This window comes from Convolutriloba macropyga, chromosome 15 (assembly GCF_964194025.1).
Source record: "Convolutriloba macropyga chromosome 15, txConMacr16.3, whole genome shotgun sequence".
Lineage (NCBI taxonomy): Eukaryota > Metazoa > Xenacoelomorpha > Acoela > Convolutidae > Convolutriloba > Convolutriloba macropyga.
This window is the reverse complement of record NC_134482.1, coordinates 29,697,002-29,714,240: the sequence shown is the minus strand read 5'-3', so window position 1 is coordinate 29,714,240 and position 17,239 is coordinate 29,697,002. Positions and strand designations below refer to the sequence as shown.

Here is a 17,239-nt window from a genome sequence, read left to right as displayed (position 1 = left end):
TATTATTACTATTACTATTATTATTATTATTATTATTATTACTATTATTTTTATTATTATTATTATTATTATTATTATTATTATTATTATTAGTAGTATTATATTATTATTATTATTCTTATTATTACAATTATTTTTATTATTATTATTATTATTATTAATATTATTATTATTATTATTAGTATTATTATTATTATTACTATTATTATTATTATTATTATTATTATTATTGTTATTATTATTATTATTATTATTATTATTATTATTATTATTTATATTATTATTATTATTATTATTATTATTATTATTATTATTATTATTATTATTAATATTATTATTATTATTAGTATTATATTATTATTATTATTCTTATTATTATTATTATCGGTTTACGTACCCTTTACAAACGTGCTTTCAAAACGAAAGTTTAAAAATAAAAAAATTCAGTTGATTTTTCGATAATCAAACTCATGGTGTATTAGTTTCATTTCAAAAGGCAACTTATCCCATTCAAAAGGAACAACAAAACTGAAAGATCTTCGCCCAAATGCGGTCCTGACATTGGGAACCTTCAAATTGTATGCATATTGGCATCTGGTCACCTTATCATTTCGGAAAACTAATGCGCCAAGACACACGGGAATTTTCTACGGATGGTGAACCACACGGTGAATAAAAAGTAGAATTTTGTATAGGAAACTTTGTTTCATGAGTAGCAAATGATACTGTTTGATATAATTTGCTGTTGGTGAACCAGGTGATAGCCTAAAAAGAGACATGCTGAGTTCATTATACGCTGTAATTTCTTTATATTATACACAGGTAAACCATAGTAGAGTAAGTTGCAGTAATCTAGTCGCGAGAGAAACATTACCGGAAAAAACTCGATCAACGACTTTCTGTCGACTGTATCTCCGATGGAAAAAATTTTCGCAGGAAATAACATCTACGACACAAAAAAAACTTGTTTCGTATTTCAAAAGTCTGGAATCTAAGTTGAAGCCCTACAAAGTAACATTATTATTAAGAAGCCCTATAAGAAAAATTGGCGTCTGCTGGAAGTTCAATATCGCTATCCAAACGATTCTTTATACTAATAAACCTGATTTCAGTTTTATTCGAGTATAATTGGAGCTTAGCACCAGTGAACCACTTTTGCCGAGTCATGAGCATCAAATCAAAAGCCGCCTGAATTATCGAAGCATGGTAAACAAAATAGATAACGGTGTCATCGGCATAAAAAGAACAATTGACATCAAGACGTTCAAACGGAACTTCCAGAGGAACAAGATAGCATGAAAAAAGAACGGGAACTAGAACAGATCCTTGAAGAACACCAGTTTTTATAATTCTTGGCATCGAATATTCGCCATCAATCAACAATTTTTGAGATCTACTACTCAGATAACTGTTTAAAAACCTAAGCACTTTATCTTTGAAACCCAAACTTGTTTAAGGAATCGAAAATAATTCATGATCGAGAGTGTCGACAGCAGCTGATAGATCGAGTCCAATATAAAAAGTTCATTTTGTCTTATTTAAATTGAGGAGCAAATCATTTATCACCTTAACGAGGGCTGTTTCTGTAGAAAAAAACCTCTTGTAGGCACTTTGGTACTTACTAAATAGACTTTTCTTTTCAAGGTGTTCACGCATTTGCATAAAAGCCGCCCGTTCTGATAGTTTTGAAATGTAACTTAGGTTTGAGATATATCGATAATTTGAAAAATCTTCATTATGAGAAATTGCTTTCTTCAAGTGGAGCTTAACAACGGCCATTCCAAAGGACTGGGGAAAACATCCCGCCTTCAGCGAAAGACGAAGAAGTTCCAAGAAGTCGAGAAAATAATAATTTGGAAGTGACTTAACAAGATGTGTCGGATTGATGTCCAGTGGAGATGAACTGTTTGACGACGCCGAAATCAAATCTCTAAACTGACTTATCGACAAATCTGTGAACAAAGTCATTGAGTTAACTTCAGCTTTTAGAACAATCGCAACGAGAATCGATGCAATAATAGTTTCCACTTTAGATGTAAAAAACTCGTTGAAGTCGTTTACAAGCTGTTTTTTGTTTTCATATTTTGGGAGCTGTTCTTCATCTTGACCAAGACGCAATTTTAAGGTGCAAACTTTTTTAGGCTACAATTTTCCATCAACGCATTCTCAATGTATAATCGACTCTTCTCTAAGAATTTTTCAATACACATATGGGTAACTTTTTATATTCAGATTTTAGTACAGATTTTAGATTTCAGGTTTTCGACCTTAAATATTTACGCTCTGCTTTTCTCTTCCTTCGTTTCAACGTCAAAAGCTCGTCAAAAAATGGGCATTGATGTTTAGTTAATACTTCTATTTTCAGTGGTCGAACGAAATCCCAAATGTTTTCCTCAAATCTTAGATAAATATCCCATGCTTCATCAATACTTGAGGCAAAATCAAACTTCAAGCACGGCTTTAATAATTTACTAAAAACTTCAGAGTCAAACTTCTTCCAATTTTTGGTGTGGAGGCTTGCGTTAGTTCACATTGGTGAGCGAGAAGCAAATAAACGAATGGTCCGAAGAAGTAATGAAGCTATTCGATTTAACATTGAAAAACCCCACCACAATGGTCAAAAACCCCACCACTTCTGCGTTTTTTCGTAGACGTAATGAGTCAGGCAGAGAGTTTCACAATTTCGATTATTTTATACATTCAGTGAAATGTTAAAATCACCCGGGAGAACAATATTGTCAATTGTAGCCTTTTTCTGCAAAAAGAATAAGGTGATCAAGAACAGATTTTATAATTATTCCAGTGGTCGATAAACAGCGATTACCAAATAAGTGGTAGCCCCAACAGTAAACGGCAAAACAGCATTAAAAAAATTCAGATGCAATTTTCAAAATTTTCCAAATGGAGATCACATATCTCAAAGAGGCAAAAACCACCTCCTCTTATTAACCCTTGGTGCACTATAGAAAAAAATCCTAGGGGGATAACACTACTTTAGAATAAATTCATCATCGAAGTTGTTCGTAATCCACGCTTCTATAAACACTCTAAAACTAATTTCATTTGCTTCCAAGAGGGCATTTACATCTTTCGCTTTGTTCCCGACAGAGCGTACATTATGTAGACAAATATTTAGTTCTGTTGATCTTTGTTTCGTCCTTTGTTTCAATTGAGGACTGGCTAGTAGAGAATTTTGATCCACTTTTTTTAACCAATCACGGGCGGCTTCATTCAGGTAAAATTTTGACAATGTAACGTTTTCAGGCCAGAAATCAGGTAACTCAACCTTCTTATCAAACTTAAATACAAAATGAAAAGCTTCCAGGTGAGCTTGAGTTCAAAATTTGGCAAAAATGCCTCCATTTCTGATGCTGTTATGCTCTGACTTCATCGACATACATATAAATGACAACGCTTCGGGGGGGGGGGTTGACACCCTTGATGACTGCTGGATTGGTGTTCGTTCCCGTTTTTACCTCCTTAGTTGATCTCATTTTTCTGTAGAGTTTCAAGTTCAAATTCATCCGCCTTTCTCTTTTTGTTTACTGTCTCACTGCGATAACTGGATGAGCTGGCGATTCCTGGCGGGTCCACTTTTTGCAGCTTTCAGAGAAAAGGATTCCGGCTTCTTTATGAACGCTATCTAATTGTGCTGCATTGTCACCTCGCGGATAAGAGAATTAACACAATCGAGCTTTTTCTCAACAGCCGTAATTCTGTCCAGCGCAGATAGTTCTTTAGTAAAGATAGGTAGTACAACCAGCGCAAGACCAGTAGATCATTCCTTTGATATTTTCCGTACTTGAAATTCTCCAAGAACCAAAGTCAACAAATATTTTTTTTATATTTGACACAAAATGACCTCACTTGTACATTGCAAGGCTCGTTACAAATATTGCAGATGTTCGGGCGGTGGCGGGGCGCCATTGTAACTTGGGACAAAAGGAGGACTAACGGGAGTGGCCATTAGGAGCTTAAACTAATTAGTCAAACAAATGTGGAGAAGACTCACGCCGTGTTTGACTAAGAAAAGTTTAGTATGGCCAAAAATGTAGAGAAACAATCAAGCAGATGGTGAGAACTCTCTCGCCAAATGCTTGACACAAATATGAAATCGTAGATAAATCTCGTATAAATTCTTCCGCCAGAATCTGAAATCCCCGGTAACTGAGGCTACCCAACGAAGTCAGGCCTCTGATACCACAGTAAATAACTACAATCAAGAGCTGAAACAGAATTAAATAGCCTCCCGGGTGCACTTGGAGACTATTTAATAAGTTTATCACAACAAATAGTAATGTAGGAAATACAATTCTTTTTCTTAAAGACAGTTCAAGCAAATGCAAAAATTCTTTATATTAAAGAAAATCAACATCATAAATGGGAAAAATAGAAAGAAAAAGGGTGAATTATTGATACAGCTTGTCAAATTGTGAGGGCTTGACAAATAGAAAAAAAATAAAGAGTAAGAAAATGGATTTACAAAATTTGAAGAAAATGGACCTTAATAAGTTGAAAAAATTTGGACTCAGTACAATAAAATTTTTGTCAAAAAGATCGATAATCGTTGAAAAGTTGATAAAGAAACAAATTTTTATTTCATTCAATTTCAAACACCAAAATATAATTGATATATGAAGCACAAAACCAAAAACAGAAAATGCGAAAACTGGACAAAAACCTCCGGACTCGAATCAGTATGTATAGTTTAAAACACCTTACATCATTGCACAATTCAATGCATGACTTTAATAGAAGGCCGCTACCATGTACACTAAATACAAAAAGTGTCCAAAGAATCTAAAATACTGCATAAGTTTACAGTAAATTGCAGTTAATTGAAAAATACGAGCCCATTTTCACTTGAAACGCATTATTGTGCTCTCAAAACAATATAGTATTAGCTACAGAAGGTGACATCACTGCAGCTTCGATCAAAAAAAATTTTTCCACATTTAACATTTAACAAGTAAAGCAAATGAGCCAAATTGACGAGAAACGGCTAAAGCGGTTATCTATATACGCCGAAAACCTTTGCGTTTGTAGGTAAAAATGCCGCCTGAAAATAGTACTTCCGGTTAGAAAAAGCTCAAGAAAGCTAGTACTCTTCCAGTACACTACCACTCATAGCCTCATTATCGCTTCGCGGCTAATAAAGATTCCCAATACTCAAATAAAGACCCAAAACCAGGAAGGGGTACTTTGCGAAGATTACCTTCTTGCTAACACTCTTCGTTCCCATGTCAGTTAATTTCATTTGTTTCGATTTCGGACCACCAGCTGACTTCGCAGCTGCGGCACCTTTAGCTCCAGCACCACCGGCAGTAGACGCAGCTGGTCGCTTCACAGCAACCTTCTTAGCTTTGCTATCAGATCCACCCTCGCCATTTTCCCTCTTGGGTGAAATCAACTTCAGAGCTTTCGAATTCCCACTAGCGTTCAATCGCTCAGCTAATGATTTACCCGCTAGTTCTTCGTCCGAATCCAGAGGTTCAGCTTTAACCTCTCCATTTTCGTCATCCAATGTTTTCCCTTTCTTCCCTTTTCCTCGGCCAGCGCCTCCCGTTTTTGCTTTCCCAGCTTTCAGTGTATCGGCGCTCGGGGGGTCGACTAACTTTGCGTTAAGGCTTGGTTTTGTATCAACATGTGCTCCTTGCTTTTGGGTCATTCTAGCCATTTTCCCTTTTTTCTTACTGGCAGCTTTATTCGAAAGCGCAATTGTTGCCACATTTTCCTCGTTCTCAAGTTGCTCTTGCTTCACGAGTTCATCCAACGTAGCGTCAAGATCGTCCGTCCAAAGTTTTTTAATCGTGGTTTTCTCCAAAGTTTTTAGTTCAGTTAATTTTACGTCGCGTTGCTTCAAAATTTCGTCTTTTTTCTCTTTTGTCAAATTCAGCAAAGGCATTCCAAGCAGGTATTGATAATCTGGACCTTCGTCGGCAGAAGACTTTTCTTTAGAATCTTCGTTTTCCTCATCAGATAAATCGGCATCATCGCCCATCAACATTTTCAGCTTTTTACTCTGATCATCTTTCCATTTTTTCACAGGATCCGAGGGATAGTTTTTCGCAATCAACTCTCTCACTAATATTTTCTTCACTTTGTTTTCAACAACAATCGTGCCTTCAATCTTTTCCAAAATAAATCGGGCAATCGCACTCATTTTTTCACTCTCAGCCGTCATCATTCCAACCATATATTTTTTCCGTTTATCGTACATGTCCAGACGAACAATGTAAAACTCTTTGAGAATCTCTAACGTCGATTCGTACTTCTTAATGCAATTATTTGAGTCAAATAAAACCATGTTTGAACTGGCTTTATCTGCCGAAAGTTTGAAAAATTTGTGCAAGCCACCGGCCATGTTCTCGGCTTCGTGAAGTTTATCAGCTGGCATGTATACCACAAACTTAACTGTAGTGTCTGTGTGATATTCTTTGTAATCGGTTATGACTGGCTTTTCTTTCTCTGTTCCGTTTAACATTGGCTCCAAAACGGCTTCTTTGTAATTTTGCGTCCAAGTTCCTACCGGAAGTTCTGTGATTTCCAATGTCGTTTCGTCCAGAACTGCAACATTGCCGAAGACTGTATAATGCTCCTCGTCAATTTGACGAACGGTTCCCGTGAAGTTCTTCCATGATGGTACCATCGGCAAGGGTTCCTCGGCATTAAGAAGTCTTTTAATGTTGGCAATAACTTCTCTAACGTCATGGTTCAGAATCTTGGTAGACCACCCAGTTCCGATTCCTTCGGCACCATTGATTAGAACCATTGGAATCACCGGGCAGTAAAACTCTGGCTCAATCTTCTGGTTGTCTTCAAATTGTGGGTTCAAATTGGGCTCATCATTAAGGTTGAACATGATTTTGGTCACTGGGTTTAACATCGTGAAAATGTACCTAGGACTGGCAGCGTCTTTCCCACCTTGCAATCGGGTTCCAAACTGTCCAATAGGCAACAAAAGGTTTAAATTGTTCGAGCCGACAAAGTTTTGAGCTAAATTAACAATAGTTCCTTGCAATGAAACTTCACCGTGGTGGTATGACGATTTCTCAGCAACAGAACCCGCCAGTTGGGCAACTTTGACTTCTTTCTTATCGTTCCTTTTAAAACACGTGAAGAGAACTTTTCTTTGTCCTGGTTTCAAACCATCCATGATGTTAGGAATTGAACGTTCAGTATCAGCGTTTGAAAACAAAACCAACTCCTTGTGAACGAAGTCAGAATAGGTTACAGTTTTTGTATCCTTTTTGTAAAGGTAAATTTCTGGCTCGTTATTCCGTCGTCTTTCATTTCTGTCCGTCATGTACCCATTCAACCAGTCTTTTCTCTCATTCGCTTTGTTTTTGGCGAACCCCAGAACAATTGAGTCATCGCATTCACGACCACCGTACCTGAACAAAATCCGGTGTCTTTCCATGTCAGAGAAATACTCTTTAGCCTCTTTCATAGTCGAAGTACCCAAACCTTTGTAGTACTTTACATTGTACGTTTTCCAGCTAGGCGTATTACTTCTCCACTCGTCAAATTCGGGCAAACTAAAGAAAGATATCACCTCGCTTCCTTTGGACACTTTTACAATTGGGGTAATAAATTGCTCCACAAAGTTCTTTCGCAGTAATCCAGGCCAAAAATGGTGGACCATGTTGATCAAAAGTCCTTTGATGTGAGATCCGTCCTGATCCTGATCTGTCATGATCATAATCTTTCCGTATCTCAAATTTTTCAGATCGTCCGCCTCGTCATATTTCTTTTTTGTCTGCAATCCGACAATTTTCATTATGTTATTGATCTCTGCATTTCCAATTATTTGCTGTGTGGTTGAATCACGAACATTCAAAAGCTTACCACGCAATGGGAACACACCATAATGGTCACGACCGACAACACCGAGTCCAGAAACCGCCAAAGACTTGGCTGAATCTCCCTCAGTTAGAATTAAAGTACATTCCTGAGACGTTTTCCCACCAGCCTCATTAGCATCGTCAAGTTTCGGAATCCCTTTCAATTTCACTTGCTTCTTATCAGTTCCTCCCTTTTTGTTCAGATCCTTCTGGGCTTTGAAAGTCAACCATTGCAAAACGCTATCGACAATTCCACAGTTAAGAGCACCTTTCATGAATTTATCGGACAGTTCGCACTTGGAACCGTACTTTTTTGCTTGCAAAGTCATATTTTCCTTTGTTTGCGAATCAAACGTAGGGTTCTCAACTAAACAGTTGATAAAAACCCACATTTGGTTTTTCACTTGAAACGGTTTGACAGTTTGCTTGTCTTTGTTTTTCTTGTTAACTTGAGCAATCAATTTTTCGACTAATTGGTCGACAACTGCATTTACATGTGTTCCTCCTTTGGTTGTGGCAATGCTGTTCACAAAACTTATTTGCTTGAAACCTGATTCGGAATTGCACACCGCAACTTCCCATCTTGGGTTCACTTTTTCGTGGACCAACGTCGGTGGTAGAGCTAATGGATCGTCGTCATTTGTTTTTTTAATGAACATATCGACATAATCTTTAAAACTTTTAACCGGCAACATTTTCCCGTTCAAATACACTGAAATGCCCGAAACTGTTGCACACATATCGTAGGCCCGTTTCGTGAAAAGTGCTATCGTGTCGGCGTCCATTTTCTCCATGTTAAATTTGTCAAGATCCGGTTCAAAAGTCACACAAGTGTAGTCCAAATCGTTTGAGTTTTCAGTTATCACTGGTTCTAAAGCTTTTCCCATATTGTTTGTCCACGTTTGCTTGAACTTCTTTTTATTGCTCTTGCTCGCTGTTTCGACGGTAAACTTCCGGCTGAATACATTGCAAAGTTTAGCACCAAATCCGTTTCGACCTCCGGTCACCTTTTTCTGCGTATCATCAAAATTGCTGGAAGTCAGAAGATGACCAAAAATCAACGAGGGCACATACATCTTTTCCGTTTTGTGCATCTGAACCGGAATACCTGGAACAAAACACAATATTTTTTTGCAATTCTGTTCAAAATAAATTGCCAATTTAAAATGACAACCCCATCCCGTTCTTTGCGTAAAATAACAATTGCGCTGGTGCCAGCAACAATAGTCACATAGATGCGCTCATAGAAAAAAATATTCATTTATATAATCACAAAATTTAATTAACAAGTTTAAAATATACGCAGCAGATTACCGGAAAATAGCCATTGATTCCGATACCCCCAATTGGGATAGAAAGAACAGGAAAAAAATGATTCTTAAAAAGCGAACTATTTGGACATTAATTCGTATTTACACATACTCCTGTTTCTTAATGAGAGAACACACGTGCAATTATCTTCAATCATTAGTATAAGAGATGAACTAAGACTTATTAGAGGAAACTCGAAGCAGCGGGCATCTGAAATTGGGCTTCACGGGTTTATCAATTTTCGATTTTTAATTTTGTTTTTCGATCTCTGTTCAATTTATATTACTTTGCTAACCAACTAGTGTTTAAAAGAACTTTGAGCAGACTGAGAGAAGAGTGAAACTAGCGCAGAGAAGTCGAAACGATATGCAAAATATTGTCAACAAGCTGTAAACGCATGAGCTGTGAACTAAGGTACAGCGAAATCAACTTTTTTGTCTAAATAAAAAACATCAAGACAACTTTTGACCTACAACTCAAAGAATTTCCATTGAATAAACAAAACACTAGACCTGGAAATGACTAGGAATGGGCACGGAAAAGCATTTAGCAAAAATCCGATCAAAAAGAATTAAAGGAAAAATCGAAGTCAAATGACGAATGCGAAAAAAACCACCAGCAGTTTTCCACTCACCTTTAAATTAGTGTTTAAAAAATTAACCATGTAAACTCAATCGCATTTTTTGCCCACTTCTGTTTCGGCGTGGCCAAAATTACTACTCAATTTATCATTTTTTATTTATTTATTAGAAAACTTATTTCAAAAACAAAATTGTGAACTGAAAAAAACATCGCAGGACAGACGTGTCATAAAATCCAAAAAATTAATTGAACAACTTAAAGAAACTGTGGTTGACCAGCAACTGAACAAAAATAGCCAAATAATAGAAAAAATAGGCATTCAAAGTATAAAACTGCAGAAAACTTGGCGAAATCAAAACGGTGCTTGATATATACGAGGATATACGCTTGATATATTCTTTAAACAAGAATTAAGAAAATGACATTCGCCACCAAAAGTTCTTTCTTTCTGTATCTTTAAAAACAGGACTGTAAAGTCCAAACTTACGCAAAAAAGCACCGAGCTCAAAAGATTTCATTGACAAATTGAGCTCAGAAAAAAGAAAATGACAAAAACATTCCGACAACTAAACAAAAACGGAATTCATTGCGAATGTGTCTAATACTGCATACTTATGTCTTCAAAACCAATTTCTTCGGGCTAAGAAGTTGCTTAAGATCTTAACTTAAATATTTCAAACACCATTTCCTTGAAACGTAAAAATCACGATTAGATAGATAATCATTTAAAAAAACCGTTGCAAATTTTGCTACCTATCAACTCTTTTATACCTAATAGGTCAATGAACAATCCATTTATACCAAATTAGCTGGCAGTTTAGCAGAAAACTGTCCGGACAAATTATATACAAACAGAGGCACATACGACAGAAAAGGTTTATAATTTCGAAGAATTAGCTAAAATTAAAAAATGTAAAATTCTGGAATCCAATACCCTCAAAGGAAATTGTATGCTACCAATAATCAACCAATTCCACATTCAAAAGCCTAAAAATTTCATTTGCCTCTATTACTGCAAAATGTCGTGGGAATTACCGATACATTTACCTCAAAATCAGATATGAAAAAATATAGCTCGCAATATTTTTAAAGATCTCAACGGACAGGCCAACAACAAATGAAGACCCACTCAACGAAAAAAAAACAAATTTGAAGCAAAAATAAAACAGCACAATTTTTGGCTCAAAAACTCAAGTGACATATTCACTTTGAATTTAGGCTTTCCCAGGACCCTCAACACTCAGCATTATTAGTTAGCACTTCAAGGACTACTTAAGCCAGCTCAATGCCTATCGGGAGCTCAAAAAATGTGTAAAGGCTTTTTTCAGAGATCTTGCAACTCAGAGAATTTTCATTGACTAAACAAAGAAATTTCGTTGACAAAACTATATCTAGAAAAGATTAGGATTTGAGTTGAAAACTATTTTTGAAAAACCGGTTGAAAAAACAGAAATCAAATTGTCGCAAATGCACAAATACGCAAAAGCGAATTTTTGTTCAAACAACGTTTTCTAACTCTACTTAAGAATTCGAGCGGAAAAACTTTACGCAGAAAAACCATTACTTTTTCTTCAATAACTGTTACCAAATTCACTCCAATTTGACATCAGAAATTATCAAGTGTGAACCGATCTTTAAAAAGACAATTCCCCAACACAATTCCCCAACACAATTCAATTATTTTGAATTGAAAAAACCTGCAGGACAAGTTCTGAAAGACAACCCCAAGAATTGAAAAAACTCAATAATTCATTTCCTGCTTCAAATTAATTCCAAGAAGATTTTATTTTAAAAAAGAAAGCCGTAAGACTTCGGAACGGGTTCGAAATCAAACTAGGCCGAGAACGCTGCTAACTAACCTATTGAATTATCTATTTAATTCATTAAACTACTCATAAAAAGGAGAGAAATGGATACAATAAAACAAAAGCAAATAATAGAATTTACTTTGTATATCTCCACAAGTTGCAACTGCAAATCAATAATACTCAACGGACCCTGTGATACTGGTTCTGCTCGATCAAGGAGCTGCTACAAAGTAAACAAACTGAAAAAGAATATGTAGCGAGAATACTTGCCAGTATTAAGCATCTTATAAAAACGTGCGAAACCTGATCACAATTCTTTGTACAAAACTGATATAATGTTAGGTGTGACAAGCAGTGGCATTCCAAAAATACCCCCGGAACACCTTTAACACTATTTATTTTCAATAGGTGACTACCGATCCAGGACACACTCAACAGCAATAAACACAAAAATTTAGAAAAGCAGAAAAAATTAGAAAACACTTAATTTTTCTTTTATGTAAAAAATAGTGTGGCCTACCAGACATTCAAGCGTCTCCTCTTAGTGAAACATCCCTTAGAACATGCCTAAACAGACAATTGCACAAAAAGTCTGAAAACTAAAAAAAAAACACAAAGAAAAAATAGGGACAACATCAAAAATCGACAAAAATAATCCAAAATTAGAAAAAAAAACTAGCCGGCAGATTGCCGGAATAGCTGCGAAAGAATAGACTTGCCTACCGTATAGTAGAGATAGAAACAGGCACAGATCTAATTTGAAAAAATCGACGCCGCTCAAAAATCTAGGTAAAAAACCTTCAGCGATAAATTAATAAAGCTTGTTAAAATTCATTCCGCAGAAACCTTTTATTAGGACCTTTACTGCATATATGAGTTCCTTTGACCTTAAATTAACTCAATTTAAAATTAAGTTTTAAAGTGCAAAAGTCATTTTATTGAGTGAGGTAAGTCACGTATTATCAAAATCTAATCACGCAAATGCCTTTAATACTTTTTCCAGAGAGGTTGAGAAATGACGTCACGCGCGCAAACGCCGTTAGTGAGAGGAAGAAGTCATTAAGAAAATTTGACTTTTTCAGCTTTGCTGTGTAAACAAATGTAAAACGAAAAAGAGCGTCAGACGACGAAACAAAAAAAACCAAGAGCACCGCAATAGAGCTTCGCTCAGCTTACAGCTTCGCAGCTATAATTAACATAAACCAACTAATGTCGAAAGAATTGCTCTCGAACGACAGGCGGTTAGAAAAACATTTGAACCCACCGGTATTTGAACCACTGACTTCCCAATCCATAACCAGATGCACTGACCACTCCGCAATCCGGCTTTTTTTGCTTTGCTGCAACCAACATTATATTAGCAACAAGCTTTACTTCGGAGTGAGAGCAAAAGAGCTCACACAAAAGTAAAGAACGAAAGCCTGAAAAACTCACTTGAGAAGTCAAAAAATGCTCTAGAAGAAAAGTGCAAAATGGTCAAGCGAAAAATTTGCATAAAAAAGCCCAACACGTTTACAATAATTGCTATCAACTTCCTTCAATAGCAATTAATAAATTTTGTAAAACAAACAACATAAAACTGATTCCATCGATAAAAAGTCACTTTAACTACCAGAAAGACTAAGTGATACCATGAAACTCTCTATAGACCGTAGCAAACTCAATAAAAAAATTGCTAGAAATAGTCCAAAATGGCGAAATGACAACAAATCGATCAAAATTTTTATCTTTAAGTACAATAAACCCTGAAAACGGGAAAAATGGTCCCAGCAATTAAGAGAAGTACTATTTTGAGATGACAACTAAAAAACTGCCTCAAAAATGCGGTAAAAAAATTCGGTCGCTTAGCAAACATTTTGTCAAACCTAGTTTTCTCGGTCTCTTGCTTAAAATATTGCATGAACAAAAAGCAGCTATCCAATCTCTCTCTGCTTTTCACTTTTGTTCAGCGTATTGACCTAAACACTTGTTTTCACGTGCGGTATTTGACTTTACATCCTAAGAGTAGTCACCATTACTCCTTCTTACAGTCGTGAAAAAGACAGAAAGAGGCGTGATGGAGGGCGGCGTAACTCTTGTTTTTGTGCTTTGATAATTCGCTTGCATTAATAAAAATACAATTTACCTGAGCCATCATTCCAAACAGAATATATATTTCTTTCAGGGTCAATCGTAATTTTCATTTTCTTCATTTTGGGGTCACGTTGTTTGTTGTCAGCAGCATTAACCAAAATCTCATCAAAAATTTTGTACAAGCCAGGGGTAAAAGTCACAGGTCTGAATCGCATTCCAAGTTCTTCTCCATCGTAGACCCACATAGGCTGCGTGATTGGCTCAACACTTCCAATATAAGTATCAGGTCTCAATAAAATGTGTTCTAATTGCGTCTTTTTCTGGTAAATTTTTTCAACCGAATGCTTGCCACTGGGGGTACTACTCGTTGTCGACAAAGTATCGCCAGCTCCAACGCCACTTTCCGCATGTCCATTCATTTTTGAGGAGCTACGCGAAATCACGTAATTCACCCCAGTAAAGTTGAAAGGACGGTCCTGTAGCAGTCCTGAAAAGCAATATAACGGGATACCTCTCCAGTCCTTCGAAGCAATTTGATAATTAAAAGACTACTTGCGTTGGCTTTTCAAATATCAATAAGCATATTAACTCGAAGCCTACCTCGCTTGTACTTTTTTACTAAACACGATTTGTTTTAGTTTAGAAAATATTACCCTTCAGAAGCCTCGATGCTGCCCTCCTCCAATCAATATTAGTGGTTGCTTCAAATATGTAAATCAACAGTAAATTTATCTGAAAAATCAACAACTTCTTGAAACTAGATATCAATGCTCCCATAAATTGTGCCCTCCCCCTCCAGCTTAGTGGTTGCATATTATTTGCGTTTCCCAGCCTCACGTGCTATACTTTTACAATGATTTACTATGAAATCTAACGTGCTCCTTTTAAATGGGGTGCCTAGGGATTGTGTAGCAAAAAAAAGGATTCTTTTTTTTTGAAATATGTAAATTACTGACTATAACCCTAAGGTTAGATATCTACATGCTCTAAAATGTTAAATAAATTAATCAGCATTGTTATTAATATAGTAATCTTCAAATTGTGGCTGTTCGTTTTTATAGGTAAAAATAGGATTTGAAGGCTCCTATTTGTCTATTAACGGGTACTTTCCTGTGTTGATCGAGCAAAAACTCGGTTAAAACATTTTTAAAGCAAGTTTTACTGTTAAAAGTTCTTATTGAAGAGGGCAATTTGTTCCATTTTTGAACGCTTTTCAAAATTAAAGATTTGTTACTCCACTTCGTTTTCGTTTTCTTTTTTATAATAATTTGATTTGTTCTGTTGTTCTGTCTGGCGTTATGGCGACTAGTAAACATTTTAAAATTTTCGGATGTTTCCCATTGTTTTATATCTGTTTGTAGCTTCATTAGGCTAACTTTTGAGATAAACAATTCGGCTGGTAGGATACGATCCTTAATGAGAAGATCAATGGAGTGGTCAAATTTTTGACGAAAATAACAAACTTATATTCCCCAGTTAATTTGCCTGTTTATGCGGTTTATGTTTTTCACTGTAAGAGTTTGGAGGAATACTCCACTGAAAGAAAGATGAGAGAGTACAACTGACTTGAAAACATCAATTCTTACTTTCAAAGGTATTTGATTTCTTACAAGATACAAAGAACGAATTGCATTAGCCATTTTGCTTAAAACTGAATTCAGGCGATTTTCAAAGGTTAAGTTTGAATCAATTTGTACTCCCAGATAACGACATGCATGAGCTGGTTTGATAACTTCGCCTTTAAAAGAAATTTCTGGATCCGAATTAGTATGATCTGTAAAGAATAACATCTCTGTTTTATCGGCATTTAATGTGAGTTGATTCTCTGTCAGGTATTTGTCTGTTTGTTCTAATATTTTTTCAATTTTTTTTGGGAATATTTTCATTTCGTTCGAATTTGCATATAATACTAGTATATTCCGAGGTCAGCTATGAAGAGCTTTTTGAGAGTAGCCGCATGGTCACTTTAAGTGAAATAAGATGTACAGTCAATCGGACGGTTTAGCCATGGGTTCTTCGCTAGCAGCAATTTGGACAAATTTGTGGCTAAAATCTTTCGAAAAATCCTTGCAGAAACCAAATAAATTAGGGGAAAAAGTGCTATGAAGGGAATTTGCATTGATTTTAGCCGACGCGTTACTTTGCGAGGGAACGGAGTCGATTGCAAATCATGTAAGAACTCCAGAGAAATTGTCAATTAAAATTTTTATTGATTTAAAAAAACGAACGTCTTCTAACATTGCGTTCATTGTCAGGTCTAAAATAATCAAATCATTTACAGAGTATATAAAATTGTCTGTAACTCTAATTCGAAGAAATGAGTTAAAAAAACAAATTTTTGAAATTATTTACAGTTAAAATCATATTTACATTAATTTATTTTTTATTACAATATAATTACTTCAATCTTTATTCCCGAATTTTTGAAAAAACCGGTTGTATTGTTTTCCATTCCTGAAAAGGAGTTTTTACATTCATTCCTATTTGTTATTTTTTATTTGTTGGGGTTGACAAAATTTTGAGTTAACATGTACCAGAGTATTTTTTGAATATCAAAAGTCAGTTTTTCTGTTTGAACTAATACTTCAATGTCAATTCCCGCCCCCGGAATTCGTCGCGCGTATTTAATTGCGGTTTCAGCTTTTTGATGTTGATCGCTTCTATTGTCTTTAGTTTTTCAACCCCGCGACATGCATCTAGGATCTCCCATTCAATATTATGCGCTGTACAACATTCAACGAAGTGTTCTCCCAAAGGGGAATCCTTCTTTTGATGCTCCGAAATTCTAGTGGTAACATGTCGGCTGGTTTGGCCAGCATCGATGGAACTGCATCCATTAGATGTAACTTTATATACCACATGAGATTTCACATTCTTATCAAAAGATGGTTTAAGGCTGGGCAAGTATGACCTTACTTTTCTTGTTGTGAAAATGATTTGAATATCACCGATTTCAGTCCACTTGCAAAATTTTGAGTGATGTTTCCTCTGTTTTGAACAAAAAACATCGATTTAGGCTCATTTTTGTTAAAACTTTTAATTGTTTTGAGATGTTGTTCTTTTCTTTTTTTTTGGGGGGGGGGGGGGCTTCGTAACTTTTCCCATCGTGACAATTTTAACCAACGTCTCATTAATAATACCGGATGTCCACACAGTTGCATACTGATTTTGAGTCCTGATCTCCTGATTTTTCTTAAGAGCTACATCAAAGGATTGCCCGTCACTGGTTGCATTAAACATCCTATGCATAGTCCCTTGAACCACATTTTTCTTATGCTTTAACGGTGAACAGCTACGGAAATTAAAGATGATGACGGTATCGGTCGATTTTTTATACCATTGACAGCTAATTTTTTCAACTTCGTTTACGTTTATGTTTAGATCTGGGAATGCCAGGTCCCCACTTCCATTCGGTGTCTCAAGAGTGAGTTGTAAGTTATTTGGAAGAGAATTTGCATACTCAAGGTATTCTAGAGGGTTCCCCTTGACAGTGCACACTATATCATCCACATGCCACTTGAATTGTTCCAATTTCTGCTTTTGCTCTGTCCTACCTTTCCCTGCATAATAGGAACAGAACCGTACAATTTCCAGCATAATCTAATACACAGTGTCAGTGAT

At 35.8% G+C, this 17,239-nt stretch overlaps 2 protein-coding genes across 3 annotated transcripts in view; both read right to left on the bottom strand.

Moving 5' to 3' along the window:
- The window catches only part of LOC142354240 (integrin beta-3-like), a 402,746-nt gene extending 398,462 nt beyond the window's left edge, over nt 1-4,284 (bottom strand). Inside the window, exon 1 of the mRNA XM_075406494.1 lies at nt 4,269-4,284. The gene's annotated coding sequence lies outside the window, so the exon portion shown is untranslated. The remainder of the gene's footprint in view (nt 1-4,268) is intronic.
- The window catches only part of LOC142354238 (DNA topoisomerase 2-alpha-like), a 25,782-nt gene extending 11,436 nt beyond the window's left edge, over nt 1-14,346 (bottom strand). For both annotated transcript variants that reach the window (XM_075406492.1, XM_075406493.1), the window contains exons 1-3: nt 14,272-14,346; nt 13,671-14,105; nt 5,216-8,952 (exon numbers count right to left, since the gene is read on the bottom strand). In XM_075406492.1, the coding sequence (XP_075262607.1) occupies nt 5,216-8,952; nt 13,671-14,037 (4,104 nt within the window). In that variant the 5' untranslated portion in view covers nt 14,038-14,105; nt 14,272-14,346. The remainder of the gene's footprint in view (nt 1-5,215; nt 8,953-13,670; nt 14,106-14,271) is intronic.
- Nucleotides 14,347-17,239: the final 2,893 nt, after the last annotated feature.